At 41.8% G+C, this 23,354-nt stretch overlaps 3 protein-coding genes across 4 annotated transcripts in view; all 3 read right to left on the bottom strand.

Moving 5' to 3' along the window:
* The window catches only part of cadm4 (cell adhesion molecule 4), a 159,546-nt gene extending 152,070 nt beyond the window's left edge, over window positions 1-7,476 (bottom strand). Inside the window, exon 1 of the mRNA XM_041988229.1 lies at window positions 7,137-7,476. Coding sequence (XP_041844163.1) covers window positions 7,137-7,206 — 70 coding nt within the window. The 5' untranslated portion in view covers window positions 7,207-7,476. The remainder of the gene's footprint in view (window positions 1-7,136) is intronic.
* Window positions 7,477-10,256: 2,780 nt separating this feature from the next.
* si:ch211-79k12.1 (uncharacterized protein LOC568891 homolog) lies at window positions 10,257-23,192 on the bottom strand. The gene is made up of 7 exons (XM_041988948.1): window positions 22,822-23,192; window positions 22,120-22,241; window positions 21,549-21,762; window positions 20,324-20,469; window positions 15,089-15,233; window positions 13,362-13,506; window positions 10,257-10,905 (listed from the first exon to the last, which is right to left on the bottom strand). Exons 1-7 carry the CDS (start codon window positions 22,871-22,873, stop codon window positions 10,818-10,820), a joined length of 912 nt encoding a protein of 303 aa, XP_041844882.1. The 5' UTR covers window positions 22,874-23,192; the 3' UTR covers window positions 10,257-10,817.
* On the bottom strand, window positions 17,165-19,696 carry LOC121642298. Of its 2 annotated transcripts, XM_041988947.1 has the most exons (2): window positions 19,020-19,696; window positions 17,165-18,758 (listed from the first exon to the last, which is right to left on the bottom strand). In XM_041988947.1, the coding sequence occupies exons 1-2, from the start codon at window positions 19,410-19,412 to the stop codon at window positions 17,766-17,768; spliced, it is 1,386 nt and encodes a 461-aa protein (XP_041844881.1). In that variant the 5' UTR covers window positions 19,413-19,696; the 3' UTR covers window positions 17,165-17,765. The 2 variants fall into 2 exon arrangements, with proteins under 2 accessions (XP_041844881.1, XP_041844880.1); XM_041988946.1 differs by having other exon boundaries at window positions 17,165-19,696.
* Window positions 23,193-23,354: the final 162 nt, after the last annotated feature.

Here is a 23,354-nt window from a genome sequence, read left to right as displayed (position 1 = left end):
CCTCTGTCAAACTCACTCAGTATCACAGACGCTTCGGCTGTTCCACTCCTATGCAGCGATGGCCAAAAAGGAGAAACATGGTCCTTCTGTGGTCACTGATAACATTATTCTCCAAACAGATGGACATAGTGATAGGAACACATCTGTGGATGTGAGTCAAGCACCACTTCAATCTGCTGGTGATGGTTTATGGAAGGTGAGGTGAGTGGGGCGCATACCTGTTAACAGCCATAAGGTGAATAAGCAGTCATGCACTTGAATGCTCCTTCAGCCGCTCAGTAGAAAATGAATCTGGGGAGAAAATCAGCTAAAGCTTTCCTCAAGGTCATTGTTGCTTGGCCACTTTTTAAGTGGCCTTGCCAACTGTAACAATGTGTACAAAACAACTGTAGCACCAATCCAATTTGGCCAAGCTGCTTTCCTTTTCTTTTTCCTTTCACTGCAGGCAGCTTCATAGCCTCACTTTTGTTTAGCCCTGCTGAAAACAGTGCATGAATTGATGACCTTATGAATATCAAAGAGCCCAGCAACTCTTTGCAGAAAATCTTGCACTTTAAGCATGACCGTAAGCCTCTTCATTTTGTATTTTTCTTTTTTATCTTCTGTCTTTGTCCATCTCCCGTACACAACCTGCAAGCGCTTGGAGTGAGATGTGTGTGTGTGTGTGTGTGTGTGTGTGTGGGTCCTTCAGAGGGTCTTCAGAGCAGGCCAACTTTTTCCTGGGATTGTTTTCATGTGCTCCTAATTAATTGCCTTTAATTAGTGGTTGTTTACTACTTGCTAATGAAGTGGATCAAAGCTTCCTACTCCTGATGTTGATGTCCTTGTCTTGGGCTGAAGTACAAGATGAGGGGAAGAATTGACGGAGACAAGCAGGAGAGAGAGTGCAAGGGTGCATCGGTGTAGTATAGGAGAGGCTTTAGTGGACTTTTTTTTTTTATTAGTTGTGTCAACAATCACTTGGCCTTTGTCAAAATGGAGCAGTCAGTCAGAGTTTGAGCCACTGTCCACAGCTTTCACCTTGTCTAATTCAGTGATAGTGTAAGTTTTATTTTTTAAAGCATTGTGAATGTGTTTGTGTTTCATTTGTAAAAAGTAATATATGCTAATATTTTTCTTTGGTAATTCAGTTTTCTTTTGTTTCTTTGTTATCAGAATCTAGTACACTAATATGATCAAGGTTTCATGTTTCAGTAAAAAGAAGAGGAAATGTCACAACTGAAGGGTGTACCTGCTGTATCTGCACTGCCACTTTATCTATGCCAGACATGGTTATAGCTGGAATGATTGTGCCCCTCATGAGAGAGACATTTTAAGAGTTTTCTAAGATAGAAAACTCATCTGAGACCTCTTCAGCATTGTTGTGTCCGTGCTCTGAAAATCTCCATCTGATTTCCCAGAAGATAGTGCACTGCTTTGACTGGCAATTTTCAACATCCGACAATCTCATCAAAGCAAACCTATTAATGGTGATGATATGAAGAAGGATTCTAAATGGCAGACAGATGAATAGCCCGGTACGTGTGTGGGTGTTTAATTTTGCGAGATGATGGTGGCGAGTAGCTCTGCTGAAAGTGGGAGGACTGGCCATGAGCGGCTGTGGGAAACATTTTCAATACTTCTTTTTTGCCCGAGTCTGTGTGTGTGTGGTTGTTTGTGGGTGTGAGAGTGTATGTGCATACTGTGACCTCATCGATCATGGTATCTTGTCCCTCAACTGTGGTCACCTACACAGTGCCTGCCCTCTCTCCATCTTTATCTTTCCATATATCCATCCATCTCTCTGTCTCCACTCTCCCTCCTCCTCCTCATCCTCACACCCATCTCAATCTCACACCAGCGACCAGCATTTTTCTGCATTGGAACCACCTCCATAATGTCGCTCTTCTCCCTTTCCTCACCTTTTCTGGCCTTATAAATCAGTCATTCTGCACCACAGGGGTAGCCGTCTTTCCCTTGTCTTTTTTTCATTCTTTTTTTTTAACGGCTTTCCATTTTAGAGCTGAAATCCTGCAATCATTCACTCGTTTGTTGGACTCCTTTCTGGCTGACTTTCTCCTCTGCTCCACTGGTCTGTGACACATGCCCCTGGTGCTTTCCCTCCCCTCCATGCCATTTTCCTTCATTTTTTTTATACAGTGTGCAGTCAGCCTCCTCTCCTAGTCCCCCGTGGTTCTTTCACTCTCCCTCTGTGACCCCATCAGTTCCTCAGTGCCCCAGCTAAGTCTGGTCACTCTTCATCAGCCAGCCTCTGTTGGACACACAGACCTCCCAAGAGTAAAGGGAAATGGGGTCTTGTTGGCAGCCTCCATGCCCAGCCTGACAGTTTCACCAAGGTTTAAGTGTGTCTCTGATCCTTCTTACCCCTGAATGAGCGCCTCATTATCAACCATCCTTTCTGTCCTCTTGTCTCTACATTAAGTCTTCCAGATGGGATGCATATTAGCCTCCGAACTGGCAAAGCACACAGCTTCCAGCTCTTCAATTTTAGGTACTTGCCCTTTTCAGCTCAATCAGCCTCTCTAGTCCAATCACGGCTGGTGCGGGTTTTGTTGCACCGCCAGAGTGGGGATAATCACCTTGGATACTGGCGCTACCGGAGGCCACTGTCTAACCACGTTAGCTCCATGCCCTGTGGGAGCCATGGAGACAGGTGTCACAGCAGCAAGGAGGTTGTTGAACAAGCCCAGGGCCAAGCAGAAGGTTTAAATGTTCGCTCTTAGTCATGGAAACTGTCACCAACAGCAAGGAATGCTCACCCCATGGCGTTAGTTTTTTCCAAGTTTCTTCAGACTTAGGATACTCTCTTCCCCAACTGCAATTCAGCATTGACTGGCTTTGACATTAGTATCTTGCACCCTTGTAGAGAAAATACATAGCAACGATTACCTTTTTGTGTAGAGCCAAGAAACCACACCAAGGCGATTGCTGTTAACTGATTTCACAGTCGCACAGCAAAGACAGTCAGTGAGAGGGGTCAGCAGCTGGAGAAAAGCTGCTGGCTCAGGGGACATCAGGTCACAGCATGGAGAGCTGCACTTCAGTGGGGCGTTTTGCTTTTGCACAAAACCAATATAATCAGATGGACTTAAGAGCACGGGATTGATTGGCAGGCTTCGAATGCCAGCAAATGGAGGAGATGTCCTTGGTATCCCACTCAGCATAAAAAACTTGAGCAGCAAAGTTGGTGAAACGCCAGTTGTTCTCAGAGAGCGACACGTAAGGACGACATAGATCACCATTATGATAATCACAAGCGGCACTGTCTAGGGAATAGTAATGGGAAGGAGATGAGGTGACAGCCATAAAGAGTGTTTCTACATTAGCGCTGGCCTGATTAGATTGACAGAAAGTTTCACTAATGGACAATTAAACCAATGCTCAAATGAGCTATAAGGGTTCAATTACCAATTGATGTCTTTGCGTGACCCTTTCAATCATAGTATCTTTGTTTTCAGTTTGTGTGAACCCCGCCACAGAAGCAGAGAACTGAAACCCAGAGCTGTAAACTGTACATAAAAACCAATCACATGTTCTTGCAGAGAACTCAAAATGACTGGTCATGTCCCATTTTCCTCTTTGAATTTAAGCAAATGCTAAACTAAAATAGTTTTTAGACTTGATTTTAGCGCTGAACAAGGTTATTGAGATGTTCGAAACAGAAAAAGTCCAAGACACAGATTTGTGAATTGCTCTGAAGACTGAGGCCAGATTGGAACATAATTACTGTAAATACATCACCTGCAAGAAGCGTGCAGCATTAAAAAAATAATAAATAAAAAAATTCAGCCACTGAGTAATGGACCCATAAAAGCCCAAAGGTGAATAAAAACAGCCCAAGATAAGCTCCGTAACTCTTTCAATTGTGACTTTTCCCACAAGCAATACAATTTGTTTATGGAGCTTATGCTGAGGCAATTGCTCAACTGAGATAGTGGGCCACCCTGTCAGGACCCTTTAAGACTGCATCAGTTGATCAAACAGGGTTGTGCACAACAGCAGCAAGCAGTATATCGCTCTCTCGTTTAAAAAAAAAAAGGCTCATTTCTGCTTCTCTTCTGTCGACGGGCATGCCAGCGCTGTCTGCCAAGTTCAGGTTGTCCAATTATTTAGACTTACAAAAGACAGTGAATCAAAGAAAAAAGAAATAACATTGTAAGACTGAAATCTCATTGTGCGCTTGGCCCAAATTTACAACGTGAACCAGCAGATGGCATGGCAGAGAGCAAGGAAGAAAGGTCCCACTCTTTTCAATTAAATTGTTGATGAGTTTATTTTATTTAGGGGTGAATTGTTGTCCAAGGTTAGCATCAAAAGAGATAAACCTTTGCTTGCAGTGAAGGTAATTCATAGCATTAAAGAACAAAGAATGACACAGAAATAGCAAACATAGTGCAATGTGCAAGAAAGTAAAAAAGCAATCTTAACCCTGGCGTGATGCAAACTGTGCTTGACAAGCATCAAAATCTGAGACTGGGCTCTGTAAACTCTTGCATAAGCAACACTCTTTTCTTCAAAAGAAAGTCTAATGTGTACATATGTTCTGCATTCGTGTGTGTGTGCATATAGGTGCCTGCTTTTAGCTGTGTACTTACAGCATCCCTTGATGTTTGTGTTTACATGACAAGTCTCCATTCTGTGACTCGCAGCGACATTGATTTATGCATGGCTTCTCCGTGTTTGTGTGTGTGTGTGTGCTTGCACACGTATACCAGCCATAATTGGTATTCAAATCTCCTCCCACAAGTGCATCCAACTGCTGCCATTTTTCAACCAAAACCAAGGTCCAAACAGGATGATGGGGAACAAGCTCAAACGGATGGCTCTCATTGCGCACATTCAAATAAACAAATGGAGGTGATTTAAAGCACACAGTGATAAGGCAGGTGGTAATGGAGGCATAGGAGAGGATTTGGGATGAAGTGAAAGAACAGAAGTGATGGAGAGAAGCGATTAAGGATGGGCCAGCAGCAGAGGTGGAGTTAACCACATTTGTTACTGGACGTGCAGAGGAAGTTTGGCCAACAGCTGCCGTAGATCAGTCACCTCCACAAAGCCATGCACTCTGCACAAACATAGAGCTCTGACTGTGTGTGTTTGTGCATGTGTATGTGTCCCTCAGGTCGGCCTGTCAGACACACTGTGAAGTCTGTTTGCCTTTCTTCTCCCACTATTCCTCTTTTCTGCCTTTCTTGCTCTCTCCTTCAATCTCTCCCTCAGTCTGCGAAGTAGGGCCAAGTGTTCCAGCTTTACTCTCTATCTGCTAGAACTCTATCTGCCCATCCATACAATTAATTTGTAAATTTAGGTCCTGCTATAACAACTTCCAGCATCATTCCTTCTTATCTTTTGTTTCCTTTTTTAATTTCGTTGACAATGGTGAAGAAATATTACCAAAAAAATAAAAAAAAAGCATTTGAAGGTATACAAAGTGATGTGTTCATGCTGTTTCGAAACATCTTTACATTTCTTTCGCTTCCTTATTCTTCTACCTTGTGCCTTTAACACCACTAACATCCCCCAGCCTCCTGTCTCTCTAGGCCCCTGTCAGAGGCTAGATTAATGACAATGATCAGTGAGCAACCCCCAGCTGAGCGTGCCTGCAGCTGAGCCAAAACCATGCACCGCAAGCAGCACACACACACCAGCATCAGGCACATCTATTTGCAACACACACTGATATTCATAAATGGATGCCCAGACAAACATGCAGACCTCTTACACAGTACTCCATTTAGACTAACATACTAACACCTACAGCTCATGCGTATAAATCAGCCAGCCACTGTTCCTGGAGTAGACATAAAAATAAATAGACGACAAAAAAAAAATAAAATCTGTCCAGGGAGGAAAAAAACACATGGTAGAGGTAATGCTGGTTTCTGCACAGCAATAAGAATGACAATGGAGCAACGGACTGCTCCCTACAAGAGACATCATCACAACAGCTCAGTGCAGGTCTGACTGTGACAATGCCTGACCTAGCTCTTAACCCTTTCACTACCTCCAGATAGTGTAAATAGCCCCACAGAGCACAACAATAACACAGGCCAGGGAAGCAACATCTGTGTATACCACTCCTGCTCAGTCAGGATCACTGACACTTTAGGTGGCATTTAACAGTCTTTGTTTTGAGTATGTTTTTCCATTCACATCCAAGCAGATGGTACGGGCTGAAGTTGCTCTGAGTCATGATGCAGCCTAATCCAAATCCCTTTTTGCAGCATCTGCACTTGCCAGGGGGGCTCTGAGTGACCATGAACTGTATTGTGCCTATGAGGAAGCAGTGCAGGACTTTCCCAAGCTGATATGTTCCAGCGGTGGGATAAAAGCGACAAGGCTGTGCAGGAGGCATTATACAGCTTTGTAATAGACTAGTCACTGTTATTGTGTCTGATAAGGAGATGTCTCAAATGACTTTTCAGTCTCTCACACTACTGCAGAATATAAAGGATATAAACACTTCCCCACGTCTTGGTCTTGTGTCGGACACACGTCTGGTCCACTGCGGACATTTGCTATGTGCTCTCATGTGGTTGTCAAGTATTCAATAGGAGCTCTCTGCACGCATGGTTGTATGCACCGGAGACTTAGGCTATGTCATAGGCTCCAGTACACAGCAGCTATGATGCTCGATCCGGTCCGGAGAAAATACCGTGACGCATGAGGGTCAACAGAGTATGAGAAGACACGTTCAGAAAATATTTCTGTGGGGCAAAAGAAAAAAGTGACAACAACCCCGGCTTTCACTTTTGTTCTGATGTTTAGGTGTTTTCGGGTATTTCCAGAAAAGGGTATTAGAAGTGGGCTACAACAAACATCACTCACAGTACAACCCTATCATGCGCAAACGGATTTGCTTCTAATTATCTACTAATTCTAATTCTAATGTTGAATATTAACAGAGGAACGTCAACCGAAATATGCGCACGTGCTTTCCTTTTCCCTGGGTGCGTTCTTCTTCCTTCACGCCACCTTGTCTAATAAATCAAAACAAACCCAACGCGTTCTTTAGCGTTACTCAGCTTCTTCTCTTTTTAAAGGACTTGGACAAACTTGCCTGACCCCCCCTCAACACATCGCGACGGCTCTTCTCCATTCACCTTACACTCATTCACTCTGTGTGAGCGCCTTACCGGTGTTGACCAAGCAGGCGACTGTGATGATAAGAGGGAAGCAGTAGTTCCACACGGCCACGAGAGCCATCGTTGATATTCCTCTCTAGTCTTCTTTAATATTCCTCTTCCTCGGAGAAATCAGTGTCATGAACCCGCAGGTTCACTCTACCGACAGAGCCTTCAGCGGCTGTGCGCACCTAAGAGTGTGTGAGTGCGCGCGCCCCACCGTGCGTAAGTGTGTGTCTTGTCAGGCGTTCAGAGCGTAACAGCAGGTCTGTGCATAGCAGTGCTTAGTCTCATACACACCCAGTTTCTCTCCCTCTGTATGGCAGAATATAATAGCTTGGCCGGTTTTTCTTGGTTATTTTACATTGTAAATAGATTTAAAGCTTGCCAGCAGGGCGGGCCTGAATCTTTCTAACCAATAGCAGAGAGAAGGAGAAGGACGAGAGCGAGGGGCTGGGCTTTGAAAAAGAAACAGGAGAATAAGGGAGGGAATTCGGCAAGGGCTTTATTCTCGAGTTAATTGAAAACACTTTGCTCTAAATATGATTGATAACCAGTTTTAATTTTCCAAGCAGTAAACAAGCAGTTTATTTCAAATTCCGGACTAAAACAATGTGGGACGCAATGATCATGGGGGCAAAGATTAAACAGATTTTTCACTGTTTGAATTAAAAGACAGCAGTTTTACAGTTATTTGTGCCCTGAAGTTGATAGGGGAGAAAAAATGGTAACTATGATTTAGGTTGACTTAACCTCTACCTATGTGGGGATACAGGAATTATTTTCTGTTAGATTTAAAATAAAACTGATGGAACTTTCAATGAAACTCTTCAGTTTTAAACAAAACCTGTTCTAAGTTTATTCATTTGCTGAACCCTCTAAAAGTGAAACAAAAAAACTTGCGCAATGAACAAGACTGTAAATCAGAGCTTATTTATCACCTGCTTGTTGGTCTCTTTCAACTTTCATACTGTACCCACATTTTCCTCATAATTGTTTTTTAGAGCGCTGGTCTTTTTTTAAAAAAAAAAATCCACCCTAATCAAGTCTATCATGGACTTTTAAGGTTTGAGCCTCGTCTTCTCAACTGTATCTTTGACGCCCCCTTCAGGTAAGACTAGGAATGACACGTCATGGTTCTCATGTCTGTTCAGCCTCTCATCCGTCACAAATCCTGCGGATATTTCTGTTTCACTTAGAAAAGTTCCAACAGTCAGTAAAGTATCAAAGCACCAGATTGACATTAATATTTATGTATCTACTCTTGACTTTATATAAAGTTGTTCTGAACTCTCATATCTGACCTCTACTGATGGATGTAGAGAGAGTATAAAGTCTTAGCTTCAGGCTCTTCCCACTCAGGGAACTTATTTTTCAACGTGTTTTAACCTTTTTTTTTTTTTTTTTGCAAGTATAATATCTGCCCCGCTCATTCCCTATTCCCACCCAATTCCATTTTTCCCTGTCAGCCTCTGCGAGTGTTTGTTCCCGGGTTGGCAGGGAGTCGGTGGCAGCGGCTCTCCCGCACCAGATGGGGCATTGTCAGGAAGTAATGAGGGGGAAACACCTGCTTCTCCAGCAAACTCCACTCCTTCATTTTCAGCCATTTGACACAACATATGCAGGATGCACATACAAAACCAAGTGACCGTGACAAGAACAGCAGTAGGCAATGACATACAGTAACAAAATGCCTGGCACTGCAAGGCTGTAGTAAGTAAGGTGTCATGTTTGGTATAACTTCCCTATACATAAAGGTTTGTGCTGAGTGCTGCCAAGTTTGTGTGCTGAACTAAGTGTGGGCTTAAGTGAGGAGCTGCCTGACTTTAATGCCACAGATCAGCATCTTATCTTTTTAGGGGCTCGCCTGTGCCGTACAAGACATTTAGGGCTGTTTTATATTCTCTGCATAGGCTGTGCACCCACCAAAGTTGTTTGATAGTTTAGCCATGAGGCACAGTCGAGGTCAAAATGCTATTGTAAATTACACTTCTTCTTCCTCCCATGCAGAGCCTTGTACCTCAGGGTCAGCACCTCAGTGTGGAATTCCTGATACCTAACATTGTTGTTTGTGTCATCCAGCTGAAGCCTCAGGACCAAAGACAACTATGCAGCACTCATTCACTCATGACTGACTTAAGGGCCAAAACAGGATGGTGCTCATTGGCATTCAACATGCAGAAGGGCATTTTAAATGTAGGACATTAGATGCTTTTTCTTTTCTTTTTTTCTATTGAGTAGGCTGACTACTTTTTAAAAAGTTTTTCTGTTTTAGTGAGAGTCTCCCAAAGTCATAATGCAAGCAAAAGTTTGTAGAATTTCAAAGAAATACAAGAAGTCTGTAATACACTACAAAGGATGGCTGCAGCAGCTGTACAGGGGCTTTGAATAATCAGTTTAATAACATTATCCGGGCTGTGCTCTGTGGCGCATGCACCAGTTAATGGAGTGTCATTGTTAAACTGCCGCTTTGCCCGTTATTAACAGCGGCCTATGGTCAACCACGCACCAATAATAAAACCACATAAAATCCAGCATAACTTCAACAGACAGCTGTAATGAAATTCTCAGCATTGTGAGCACAGTTGTGGTAATAAGCAATGGTGGTGCAGCACGGTGTTGAGGGTTACAAGGCAACAGAGGAGAAAATTAAAAAGATGAAGACGTTTCGTATGATGATTATTTTTTTTTTAGATGGGGTGAGAGGGTGGGCGCTGAACAGATCTAGTCCAGTTAGAGCAAAACTAGCTATGACTAACCTGCTTTATTGATGAATGGACACAGTTTTAAGGTTACCAGACTCTACATTTATTCTTAGTGTTTGGGTCAAATGTGTGAATCCAACTCTAAGAATGTGCAGCAGAACTGACTGAAAAAAAGTTTTGTACTTGTTGGCCGGTCGGAAAGAGAGACAAGACGGCAAAAATTTAAATAAGGATCATTCCCTCTGAGTAAGGTCTTTCAGAGTGAAGAGGGAGGTTAGTAAACAAGCTGATGCAAACTAGGGATGGCACTGGATCGAGAAGATGCACGGCCAAGCAAGCACATACGTCTGCCTTTCAGCACATTGTCAATACTCCCCAACCTCTTTTGTATCTTTAAAATGGAACAAAAATCAATAACACACTGGAGGAAAGTGAATAATAATTTATAAAAGCCATTTTATATCATAGAAAACCAAAGTGCAGTAGTACAGTGCAATGTGATTGAATGCAGCCACAGTGGCAAGATTCTAATAACTTTGTTAGATACTTTAAGCTGGAAAGAAGAGAGAGAAAACATAAACAATGCTTATGCTTATCACCCATATAGTTCATTTATAATATCAACTGAGCAATTACATTGGAAACTAGAAGAAGATAATCACATGTCGAGTCTTTACAGATTTGACAAGTACACAAGCCTCTTCATCATAATTTGGCAAAGTATCCACGGTTTTTTACGCTGTAGAGTAAATGAAAAGAAAATTGCAAACCTTTTTGTCCAAGACGCATAACTGCAGCCTATACCCGCAAGCAAAGCTGCTTTGGCATCTCTAAAGCAATCATTTGCCCTTCAGTATCCCCCCCCCACACACCCAGCTTGTTACTGATTTCGATTTAGCTCTCCACACAGTCTTCCAATATCCCTCATTTGACTCCCTCTTCTCTTTTCTTGCTTCTGCCTCATGTATCTCCCTCATTGTCTATGCGGTCACACCAGGGGTTGTTTGTCTCCGGAGGTGGAGGGAAGCGACTCCACACTTGTTTTGTAGATGGGCTTTTTCTGAGAGCGGTCATCGCTGGAAAGAGGAAGAGAGGGAAAGACAGAGGAAAATGAAAATCAGTTTATCGATCTCGCAGCAGGCACTCCAAAAGTATAAGTGAGGAAATTACAGACTAGAACCGAGAACTAGATGCACACCTGGCTGCAGATATGAAAGTCTATTATCCTTTCTTTTGCTGCCTGTATTTCTTTGCACACTCACACATACTTGTACACTCATGCAACAAAGAATAGCAGAAGGATTTTTTTTCCTATATCATAATATTGTATCTGTCAATATGGAAAAGAAGGTATTAGGCATATATGTTGCTGCATGGGGTCATGGTGCACATAATTATGCTGTGTTCTAAATTCTGCATGTAGGATTTCAGTTAAATGTTGAAGATTTTGCTTGTGTTGGTTCTCTTGCCTGTTTAGACCACTGATAGCAGTCTCAAATAGGTTTAATAATTAAGTTTCCCAAGTGAAACTACTTAAAGGAGATTGTTCCATATTATTAAATAAGTCAGTTTCCATGTAATAAGGGAATAAAATAAATATCTTTCTGCAAATGAAAAGTGTGAAATAGTGCAATGCCCTGTGCAAGGAGTAAAAACATTGGACATTTCACAAATATTTAAGCAAGATTATAAAATTTGTGTGTGGATCAGAGGGGAAACCAGTTCAATCAGATAAAAGACTATCAAGGAAAGTCTCCGTCAGGCAAATGCATCATATTAAGAAAGCTGCTGTTAAAAAGCCAGCAAGCAGTTATTTGAAGCTGCTAGTGTCTATAGGATCCCAAGAATCTCTCCACATTAGAGGCCTACAGTTGTGCATACAGTTGCATTTCGGCCACCTTTAACCCATGTTCACAAAGAGAAATGTTTGCAGTGGGCTGAGAAAAACATGAAGACTCATTTTCAAACAGTTTCATTTACTAATGAATGCCGCGTTACACTGGATGGTTCAGAAACATGAAGTTCTGGATGGTTAGTGGATGACCACTATGTCCCAACAAGGCTGTGAGGTCAGTAAGGTGGTGATGCTTTAGGCTGGAATAACATAGAGTGAGATGGTAGGCCCCTTTAGGGTGCCTGGGGGTGTCAAGATGGCCTCTGCCACATACACACACTTTAACTGACCATTTCCTGCTGTGGTATAAAAGAAACAACAATGCCTTTTGAAGTAAAATTTTTTTCATGCAAGACAATGCACCATCACATGCTGCAAAAATATCACTGAATCTTTGGCTGCTATGGGTATAAAGGGAGGAAACCCAAGATGTGGTCATCATCATCCCTTGACCTCAACCCTACTGAAAACCTGTGGAGCATCCTTAAAAGGAAGATCTATGGGGGTGGGCAGCAGGGCACCTCCAAAAAGCAACTTTGGGAGGAAATTCTGGTATCCTTAAATGAGATACAGGTAGAAACTATCCATGGCCTTACCTTACAAATTCAACAGATGAGAGAGTTGTTAAGGTAATATCAAAGAAGGGCTTCAATGTAAACATGAAACTTGATCTGTAAAAAATGTTTCTTTGATTTGGTTTTTAGCAAAGTGATCTCTTAAGAAATGCAAAAAATATGACAGGTGTACATTTTAATTCTTTACCATTTAAAAACCTATGTTAAAAATTTGGAACAAAGTGTATACTCACAAGATTAATGAGAGTTCTACTAATTCCATTACATTTGCCTTGGCCTTTTTGTATACTTCACAAACTTTTAGGATATAACTTGCTGCTAAAAGCCCACATTTTTTACAAGCAGGAGGAGTATGGAAATATAGGGGCGTTAGAGGGAGCATTACATAAATCAAGGATGAGGTCAAGAGGGTTAGATCTGCTGAGACAGATTTTAATATTCAGTCTGGATAATGCCTTTTCATACAAAGGCATTAGTCTACACACATGGACAGATTGTTTGCATCGACATTCATACAGTGAAGCATAAACAAAGGTGCACACTGGTAAATACCAAATGCACACTCTGTAAGTGAAATGGCCTTGGTTCTATCACATGAGACAGAATGAAATATTATAGTAATGGACAAATCCGTAAAATAAAGTCAAACTGCAGGAGGCGAGCTAGGGAGTGAGTTAGAGAAAACAGGAAGGTGAATGTGGATAAATAAACACATACATTCGCCTGCTTTCGGTGGGATATTATCCATCAGGTTTTGAACATGATTTAAGATGTCATTAACCAGAGTGAATTCAAAGTGGTTGGCCAGTGAGAGGGCTTAGGAAAAGTTAGCAGGAAAGGCTTTTTGGTAAATAGACAACAGCTGAATGAATTCCCTTTATCTCAGGCTTTTTTTTTAATATCATTAAGCTCTTCACCCTTCCTCCAACAAGCTAATCTGACTACATTAATTTGAGATGAACTTTTTGTTTATGTTAACCCTGTTATTAAACAGCCTAAGAAACAAATGCATGCAAAGCAACTTATAATGAGCAATGATTAGACACAAACAGTTGATTCTTACATGGGGCCTTTGCTGGTCTTGATTCGCTTGGCCCTGCGGCACAGGAACACACTCATGGAGAGGATGAACACAAACAGAGACACAGCTGCAGCTGAGGTCATCAACCAGAGACGGCCATTAGTCGTCTCATACCAGGGGGCATCCTCTGTGGGACAGACATAAAGGGAAACGTGCATCACACAGAATCCTAAATCAGCCAAGCTTACCGCCTCCAGGCAAAGCATCTTCAGGCAACCTCATGTTTGTTTGTATGAGAAAGAGTGTCTGGAGTTCAGACAAGCCATAGTTCTTTTCACGACACTGACCTTCAAGAAGTCTGCCTGCTAGAATTTGAAAAACTTGGTGATTATCCCTTTCATGTGCATGAATTTCTAGTTTGCACATTATGTTTGAAAAAGTTTTTTTTTTCTAGCCTGGTCTTTAGAGACATGGACAAAGCAAACACAAAAAGAAAAAAAAAATAAAGTTAAGAGTATTTGAGGCAGAGGCAAACATATGCTTTGTTTCCTCATAAATACGGTATGTTAAGAGGATTTCTAGGAAGCTGGAGTCACACAGGTTTACGCTAGGAATGTTTGCTTAGGGTTCGTGTAGCTTGTGTAGTGGCAACTTCAAAGCAGCAGCAGAAGTATGCAGAGTTTTCTCATCATGCCCTCAAGGGAGAGCAAGTATTATTCCAGTATCTAGAAATTATTAGATTTTTAATTAATACATGTGCTTCAGAGAAAATGCTGTGGAGCACAGTGACCAATGAGTCAATTACAGCACTAATAAAAAAAGCCCTACTGTAATAAATCGGATGCACTGCTGCAGTCCTAGAGCTTGTGTGATTTCACTTGTTAAAAATCCCAAAGCTTATGGATCATACTCACTGTGCATGCCTAAAAACTGCAGTAAATTAAAAGTGTAATCATCTCACAGGTCAGTGATAAAGATGATGAAGACAGATGAAGTGCTGTAAATTGGATTAGCTATAGTATTGTAATGAAATTATTGTCTAGCTTTAACCTAATCATGTTTCATGAGAAATCAGAGAATTTGTCAGTCATACAGATTCAGGCTCTGTAGATGTTTATAACACAGCAGAAATACCTGCATTTGCATCATATGATAAATTATGATGATGTACTCTCATTTTAATTATGTTCTTCCTTGAATTCCCATATATGTGTGTAAATCTAAAAGGAGTTTAAATAATTAATAAAAATAATTAATTTAACTACTGAGGTGCACTTTAATTTGACATTTCGATTTTAAGTAAACAACATCTGGTCAGCTATGACCACTGCTTTCTTTAAGTCCTGCATTTATCCTCTTTTTATTTATTATATATAATGTGTATTCTGTGCACAAATTCAATTTCAGATGTTATTTCATTTTTCACCTTATCTACATAAGATGTTTTAATAAAGCACTGTTATTTTGACGTCAGACCTCAGTACTTTTGTAAGGTTGCAAACTTGCGGCTGGTAACTTGCACGTATGCACCTCATGACGTTAGTAAATCTATGTGCCTGACCTTTAAAGTGACATTTGAGTGGCTGATAGAAAAAGGAAGTAGAACACAGGGGTTTTTTTTTTACTTGGAGGAAGTTGATAGATTAATTCCCCTACAGTTATGAAGAAAGCCCAGACCATTTTTTAGCAACAGGATGTGTTGTCCAACCTCTTTAGACTTGTTAAGTACAAAGTGCAACAGGTCTAAACCAGCTGAACCCTAGTCCTACCAGGCAGCACGGTGATGCTGATGGTGCGCTTCTTGTTAAGGGACTCCACAGAAGGATGCTGGACCATGCACGTGTACTCTCCTTCATCCAACACACGCATCTTCTTCAGTGTCAGCGTAGAAGAGGGCAGGACCCAGTCGCTACCCTGAAAGAGAAAGATCGATGAGAAAGAGTTAGAGTGGAAACAAAGTTTTATTGCTCAGGCTGTTTGCAGCCTTGCAGGATTGTACAAATGCATCCAAATTAAAAGCGATGGAGAGGAGTTGATACTTGTGGACAAAGGAAAGAAATGGAGGGGTAGGATTACAGGAGCATCACACAAACCATGTTAACAAGAAGAGAAAAGAGGTAAAAGTGGAGCAGAAAGTAGTTATTTTTGTACAAAAAAATTATATGTACAAGGAGGTCCAATGGTAGAGAGTGAATTAGAACAAGAAAAGAACAAACAGAAAGACTGGTAGATGAAAAGAGACAAGGAAGCATAAATACATGCTGGTGTGTGACCCTGACAAGGCAGTCCCAAAAGGCCCATTTAAAATGTACTTACCTGTGGATCAATCCAAATAAATCAACACACATCGACACAAGTCAATAACCCAGATAACACCATCACCCGCAAAGAATGATGATGCAACAACACACTGTTAACACAACACATAATGAGATGGCAGGGGAGCAGGATGAATTGTTGACACAGAAATAGCAGCATTATTATGAGATAGAGCCCAACATGGGAAGAAACAAATAACAAGCCCAACACAAGGATTGGAAAAACAAATGAATGTGGAGGAGGGGGTAAAAAAGAAAACAACACCACAGGAAAAAAAAAAAAAAAAAAAAAAAGAGAAAACATGACACCATGCAAATGATTTGGCTCTTAGGAGCTGCAGTTCCTGCCAAGAAAGTCCATTTCAATTTGAATGGATCTGAATTAAGAGGATTTCCCATAAAGGCCAGGTCTGGCCAAAGCAGCATTTTGTATGCAAATCCACTGGCTCCCGAGCACTGGCCCATTTCTGCCTCTGTCCTGCTGTCATTACCAAGGGCCAAAGCGCTCACGGGCGGCTGTCTGTCAAATTGGGCCACTCTGATGCCACTTTCTGCCTCACAGCCACTCCTGTCAAACATACACTGAGCTTCTTGCCCACAAACACACTAATATATATATATATATATATATATATATATATATATATATATATATATATATATATATATATATATATATATATATATATATATATATATATACACACACATAAGAAATCAATTCTAACCACTTCTACTGAAATATTAACAATATTCTTTTAATTTTCTTTTCAGAGTTCTTGTGATTTAAAAGGATAAAGCACAAATAAATCATGAGTGCTGGCCTCTCCAATCACGCCGACATTTATTACTAATCATTAAAAGTGACAGTAAAGCCTGGTCGACAAATAGTGACAAAAACCTAAAGCTCTGCATACGATCATGTGGAGGACAAACAGTATTAGCGCCATGACAAGTCCACTGAATTGGATTTGGACTTGTAAGCCCATTTAAAACCCGGATTAGCAGTGACCCTTTAACAAGCATATTAACCCAGAGCCAACTTATCAAGAAGAAAAACAAAAAGGGGGAAACTCACTAAGTGCATCTGCTTATTCCACAAGATTTCTTCATTGTTACATCGCTATGGTTTTATTACCTGGTAGGAGAAATAGGGAGGACTTTAACACTTTGAAAGTGTAATATCATTTCCTCACCACAAGGGCACACAGTGCGTCACATGAAAGATCAAATTCATCTTGTTCTGCATTCCAGTTCTCACTCTGGCATTTTAAACTAAGACATCTTAATTTCCCTTCAGCAATAGTTTCTTGGATCCGTGAAGAGCCTAGTTGAATTATTCAATGCCAGTTAACCAAACACACACAAAAAAAAAAGAATGGAAAAAAAATCATTAGAAATCTATCCGCATAATTGTTTTCAGGTTGACTTGTTCTTGTCTAGACCTCATTAAACTATTAATCCTCTGTAAGTGGGCAAGCTGCAATCCCCTGCAAGAGGTGAGCCTAAGCCATCCGGTCACTTAACACTAGAAAACCCAAAGCTGCGCCATTTGGCGTTTCTACCTTCCATGCCCAGAGGGCAGCCAAATGGCGGGATTAGTTTTAGCTAATATCCTAACTCAGGTGTGAACGACACTATTGTTCTCTAAATGAGATGTTCTGTGAGCAACCCCCCACACGTTGGCCAAGTTGTGGGGGGTTGCTCACTCTCACTCTCCTATTCACCTTCTTGGCTCCCAAATAAGAATGTGCAAGCTCACTGGCAAGCTCCACCAGGAAGTCCACCAGCTTCCCCTGCACAGTGGAGATGCTCAGCACAATATTTCTAAGACCAGTGTATGCACAACCTGTCTAGCAAGCTGCAACGACAAATGATATTTTCACATTATGATCAGAAAATTATTTTACCCTCTTTTTTTAGCAAGACATCAACACAGTCTGTCTTTTTCATTCCTTGATGACTTTTATTTCTGATGTACAAGATTTGAACAAGGAATCTTTTCTTATAGATGCAAGAAAGTGTACAAATAAATCAGTGCAGTATGTGGGTGAAGTGATTGACATTTATAACACTCAGTGCAATGAAGTTACAAAAATTTCACATGTTCCATGATGGTGGAATGTTCTCATTGATTTTGACCTGCATTGTCTGAGCAGACTTCGCACTGCCATGCCACCTCCTTTCTGCATTTGCCACACGTGTACCTGTAGCAATCTACACAGCGCACAGTAGCGTGATTTCTCTTGCAACGACAGTTCACCTGGCACGTTGCTCTTTTCCCTTGGTCCGGTGTGGGAGGTTGTTGGCGAAGAAGGTTCTCCTTGTTGACTTTCTTGGCTCCCAAATGTGACTGAGCAAGCTCACTGGCAAGCTCCACCAGGAAGTCCACCCGCCTCTCCTGCACCCCAGTGCACGCCTGATAAAGCACATAGGCATTCAATGCTGCCATGTCAATCATGTTGTAGAACACAGCGACTGGCCATCGCCGTGTTCCTGAGCGAACACTGTACTCTCGCACCATCTGGTCCATCACGTCGACACCACACTTCATGCTATTGTAGTCGGTGACTGTGTTTGGCTTCTTCTTTCGTGTGTCTTCAGTCTCAACCACGCTGTGCATGCTGCTGAGGATGCAGACGGTCTTTCTCCGTTTAGGCGCATAGACAGTCAGTGTGACACCAGAGGTTGAAAACACCTGAGTACTGAATTCTTGGCGGTTTATAGCTTGTTTTGCTGAACCTGGAAGCTCCCGTCGAATCTTATTGACTGTGCCAAGGAGAGTGGTCTTCCGGTTGAGCAGTCGTTGCGCCAGTGATAGTGATGTGAAGAAGTTGTCTGTGGTCACAGTTCTTCCTTTGTCCATAAACGGTTCCATCAGCTTCATCACCACATTTTCAGAAAGTCTCTCTCCAGAAGGACGACTGGGGTCTTTTCCAAGATATGGGATGACATTGCACACATACTTAGATTTCAGGTCACATGCCACCCAGAACTTGATACCAAACTTGTCCGGTTTTGTTGCAATGTATTGCAAGAAACAGCAGCGAGTCTTTGACGGAAAAAGTTGTTCATCAATGGTGATGTGCCTGCCTGGGTTGTAGGATGAGATACAGTTGGAAACGAAAGACCTCCAAATATCAGCAACTGCAGCAAACCTGTCAGTCTCAGCTCGTTCACTACGTGTGTCCATGTCATCAAAGCGTAGGTGCTGCATGATGTCTTGGAAGCGGTTTCGAGCCATGATCCTGGTGATCAGTGGGTGGCCCAGTTTTGAAGACCATATGTCACGCAGTGATGGAAGTCTAATTACCCCTCGCAAGAGAAGAATGGCAATAAACGCCATTAGTTCAGGGACGGCCATGAACCAACTGCTCTCCTCTGTCCGACGTCCATGCTGAACAGTCCACTCCTGAACAGTTCGAAGCATGTCAAGAGTGATGAAGCAGAGGAAGCTCTGTAGGCGACTGGACACCGTTCTTCTGACCAAAGCTGTCGGCTCTCCGTCTGTAGCATATGGTTCTACTGGGCTTTGATTGAAAGGCCTCCCCACCTGTTCTTCACACCATACTGTGCCGTCCTTTGCCTTCTCCACTGGCCCAGTGTGGGTCTCCACTCGACCTCTCTTTACTGGGGGCAGTGAAGTCTCCTCATCAGAAGAAACTTCAGAATCTGAGCTCATCTGAAGGACGACATCATCTCCATCTGAGTCGCAAGGGTTGACATGATCCAGGATCATGTCCAAAGCCTGCTGAGCGCTGTAGAATTTTGGCATCTTCACTTCTTGGCTTACCGTTGTTCACCATGGAAATCTTGAAGCTGTGAGTGAGCTATTTATCCACCTCAGTTCCCTAGTTTAGTCGTTCACACCGACGCCCACCATTTCACCAATTTGTGAAGCACCCACAACAATCCCACAATGTGGTGAAACCAGTTTTGATTTTGCTTTTCTGTTCCCAGGTCAAAAGGAATGTAATTATCTCTCATTTGAAATACTTGATTATGCTTTCCTTTTGGCCTTTGTGGAAACAGAAACGTGATAATCTCTCACTTGAAAGCAAGCTGGGCGTACAATAGTGTGATGACGATGAAACCTCACATGACCAATGCTCAATAAAGGGTACATGAAAATGTGAGAAATGGTCAAAAGCACATATACCGTTTGTGGTGAGTGAAACTATACAGCACAGTAGAAAGCAGAGTCCCTACAAGGCTCTTTTCAAGCACACTCCTCCCCCCAAGGAGTATGCTTGAACAGCTAACGGCAGGTAATGGCTGTGTTTACAAATGTAAAGGGGCTAATTGTTGGCCATTGAATTGTTAATTTCAAACCGGGCAGCCTTTTGGCTGTACTCTGGGCATGGTAGAGGGGTAAGAAATCTCTGGGTTTTCTAGTGTTAAACACAGAGTGCTCCTTTTGTGGAAGAGATGGAAGGACGACAGGCAAGGGGAGTAAAGGGGCTTTAGGAAGTTAGGGAGAGAAACAAATGTGTTAGAGGTAGGAGAGAAAAATGACAAGAATGTTTGAACAAAGCCAAGAGGCCAACACAGATTTCGTGAGGCTGGAAGGATATGGGGGAAAAATAAATAAATTAAAGAGGTCACATCATGAGAGAGTAAAAGAGAGCAGTTTCCAAAAGCATAATGAGGACACTGCCTCTGTGCACATAGCTCAGGCGTTCTCACCTCTTTCTGCCAGAAGTAGCTCGGCTCCTCTGATGAGCTGGCAGAGCACTTCACCACCACGTCTTCTCCGAGTCGTACCATCAGCTCTTTTGGGACATCCAGGTAGCTGCTGTAGCCTTCCATAGACAGTGACGGCTGTCCCAAATCTAAAGCGCAGTGCAGAAGAGAAAGCATGATCAGGCATTAATGAAGCGAGAAATTTAATGCATGATGAGGTAACTTCTTCAAGCATTTGGAACGTGCCTAAACATGTTTGCAGTGGTAGAATCTGATAAACACTCAGATCTTTTAAGTATACTTGAGCATACAGGCTTAAGTGTGAGAGCTTACAATTGTTACAAACTGTACCAAGCAATCAATAGTAATGATGATAGGCTTCATCTTATCGAAGTCTTTAGAGAGGCAGTGTTGTGAGTAATGGCTCATTTTCTCTTCCATCTTAATAGATGGCTGACGTCCATCTAGCTCCTGGCTTCTCTCTCTCTCTCTGCCTCCTGCCGTACTTTAGTTCATTCTAATCTTTTCCTCTTATTGATTCCCCCCATGAGGCCGAGGAGCCTATCAACCAGCATTGCGGTCGATATGGTGGCCACTGAGAAGAGAGAGGACACTGAAAATCTGACTGGCTATAGTATTGATGACAATTCATGCCACTTCTCCACACGGATAGTGTAGCTTCAAACTGAAACTTATGGAGCACAGACAGGAACAGTATTTGCATTGGACTTGTATGGTTTTTTTTCTGTTTTTCCACACTTCTCTGCAGCAGCATTTTATATCAGTGTCTAGTTATTGATAATTAATGTGTTTTTCTATCCCTCACTGTGAAGAAAGCTGTGTCCACAGTGTCAGGAAGATTGTCTTTATCTCTGCTAGTTGCAAATATGAGGAAATTAGCCTCAGATGTTTTCTGTTTAGTCTGTCAAACAAAACTATTTACCAGTGGACATTCAGGTTTTTTTTTTTTTTTTGCTTCTTTCTGTGTCAGATATACCAGTTTGCCACATTTCCTTAATGAAAGCAAAACGCAGAAATACAGGAATGGTTTTCTATTACATATTTGTCATACTCTCAGATCCTGTTAAACTTCCACACAGCACACACGACATTGGAAACTCTAATGTTGAGTTATTTTCCAAACTGAAAATACATAGAGCTACTGTTCTAAAGACCTTATGAAAACAGCTCCTTCGCAGTGCCCTTCCACACCAACCCAAACACTCACAATGCACTTTGAAGGTCAGTGGCTGAGAGGAGTTGTCGGGCGCGGTCACATTGTCAGCATCTGACACACAGCGAAAGGGCACACCGGAGAACCTTGTTGGGTATTGGATTAACAGAGAGGCCTTTTCTCCGTCCTGCTCAACATATGCTGAGTAAAATGATAAGCAGCGACCTCCCCAACTTCTTTCCCAAATTTGACGCCAACTCTGCATGTACTGGTACAGAGAAAAAAAGAAAGATTTTTATTCACATGTAAGATAATAATGTGAGAAGCATATAGATTACATGAAATGTCTTACATATTTTTAATACCCCACTGTGCTTAAAAAAAAGGAAATGTTTTTCTAATATTTGAATAGGAGCACAAGTTGGGATGGGTATGCAAATTAGGCTATCGATGTCATGACATGCAACTGTGTTTACTAAACTTTAAAGGTTGATATGCACAATCAAGAGCTATCAAATCCCTAAACACACTCAAGTTTAACAACAATGTTTATAAGAGCAAATTCTGCCCGTATAACAACCACTGTCCTCTCACACCCTACCAGTAAATAATTACCAGGGCTCACCTCAGAGAAGTACTCAAAGTGGACCTGGCTGATGTTGAGGTCAGAGTCGGAGTACAGGCATTCCAGAGTGACTGGGTCTCCGTCCAGAACTGGCTCAGTTGGCCCAGTAATGATCAAAGTTGCTGCATGTGGGCAGACATAACAGATGCAGGTTATTGATCACAACATGAAAGTACAGAGGAGCTCTAGAGCTGAAGGGAATTAGATGCTGGAGGATCAAACTGCTGTTTTGGGCAACACCTTCAAACCATCCTCTCTCCCTTTTGCTGACATTTATTTTAGAATGCTGCTGAAACTGTCAGATCTCAAAGTATTTATGTTCACATAACTAGCGACGCTTTTTAAAACTTTACTAACAGAGACAGTTTCCTTTTTGCTTCAGTCTTTCACATTCATAATTTCACATTAATATAAAATGAATACAAGACTGGCTTCATAAAAGTTTGAATTTTTTCTTGTTTTATCGTCGGTCTCTGGGTGGTTCTACCAACATTTCCTGTGTTTGTCTCAGTCGTGTAACCACCAGAGAAAACCCGTCAGAGTGACAGAAGAGAAAACAAAGCGTTTCCTCAAGAGAACACATCAACACAGGCACACAAGCAAGCACGACTCTCGAGATTAAACTAATAACTCATTTTACAGAGGAGAAAATATTATCAAGCTCTGTGACAAAACTGTAAAACAGGAAAATAAACTATTTACCTGAACAGCCGTGAATCAGGGCGACCAACGCAACAAGTAGAAGTCCTTTCATGGTTCTGGTCAGACTTTTTCAGTATTTAAAGAAACGTCTGATCTCCTACGCAGCTTCTAATCTGAAATGAAAGTTTCCTGTGTTTATGTATTACAGGGTGTAGGTGTGGCTTTCGTTTTTCTTTTCAGGAAGTGTGTTTTAAGTAGTTTGAAATTAGAGTAGCAGATATAATCCCTTAGCTTAGTTTTATAACCGAAAATAAATAAGGCTGAATAGGCCAAGTCTTATTAAACGTATATTTTTTTTGCTGAAGGGCACTGACGCCTGAAATATTCCGTTAAGAGTAAAAGCTGCTGCGGTTGCTCCAATAATCAAATCTATTCTCGGTGCCTCATTTGTATCTGCCTCGTCATTGTGCCGCCTAACTTGTGTCTGAGCTTTCTGTTTGACTGTTACTTTCGCTACGTGTAAATTTTAAAACGAGTCATGGCATGTTGTGGTGTTTGGCAATCTCTCGGCGTGATAGATAACGCCGAACAAC

The sequence above is a fragment of the Melanotaenia boesemani genome, chromosome 6 (assembly GCF_017639745.1).
Source record: "Melanotaenia boesemani isolate fMelBoe1 chromosome 6, fMelBoe1.pri, whole genome shotgun sequence".
Taxonomy (NCBI): Eukaryota; Metazoa; Chordata; class Actinopteri; order Atheriniformes; family Melanotaeniidae; genus Melanotaenia; species Melanotaenia boesemani.
The sequence above is the reverse complement of the archived record's forward strand: the minus strand, read 5'-3'. Positions and strand labels throughout refer to the sequence as shown.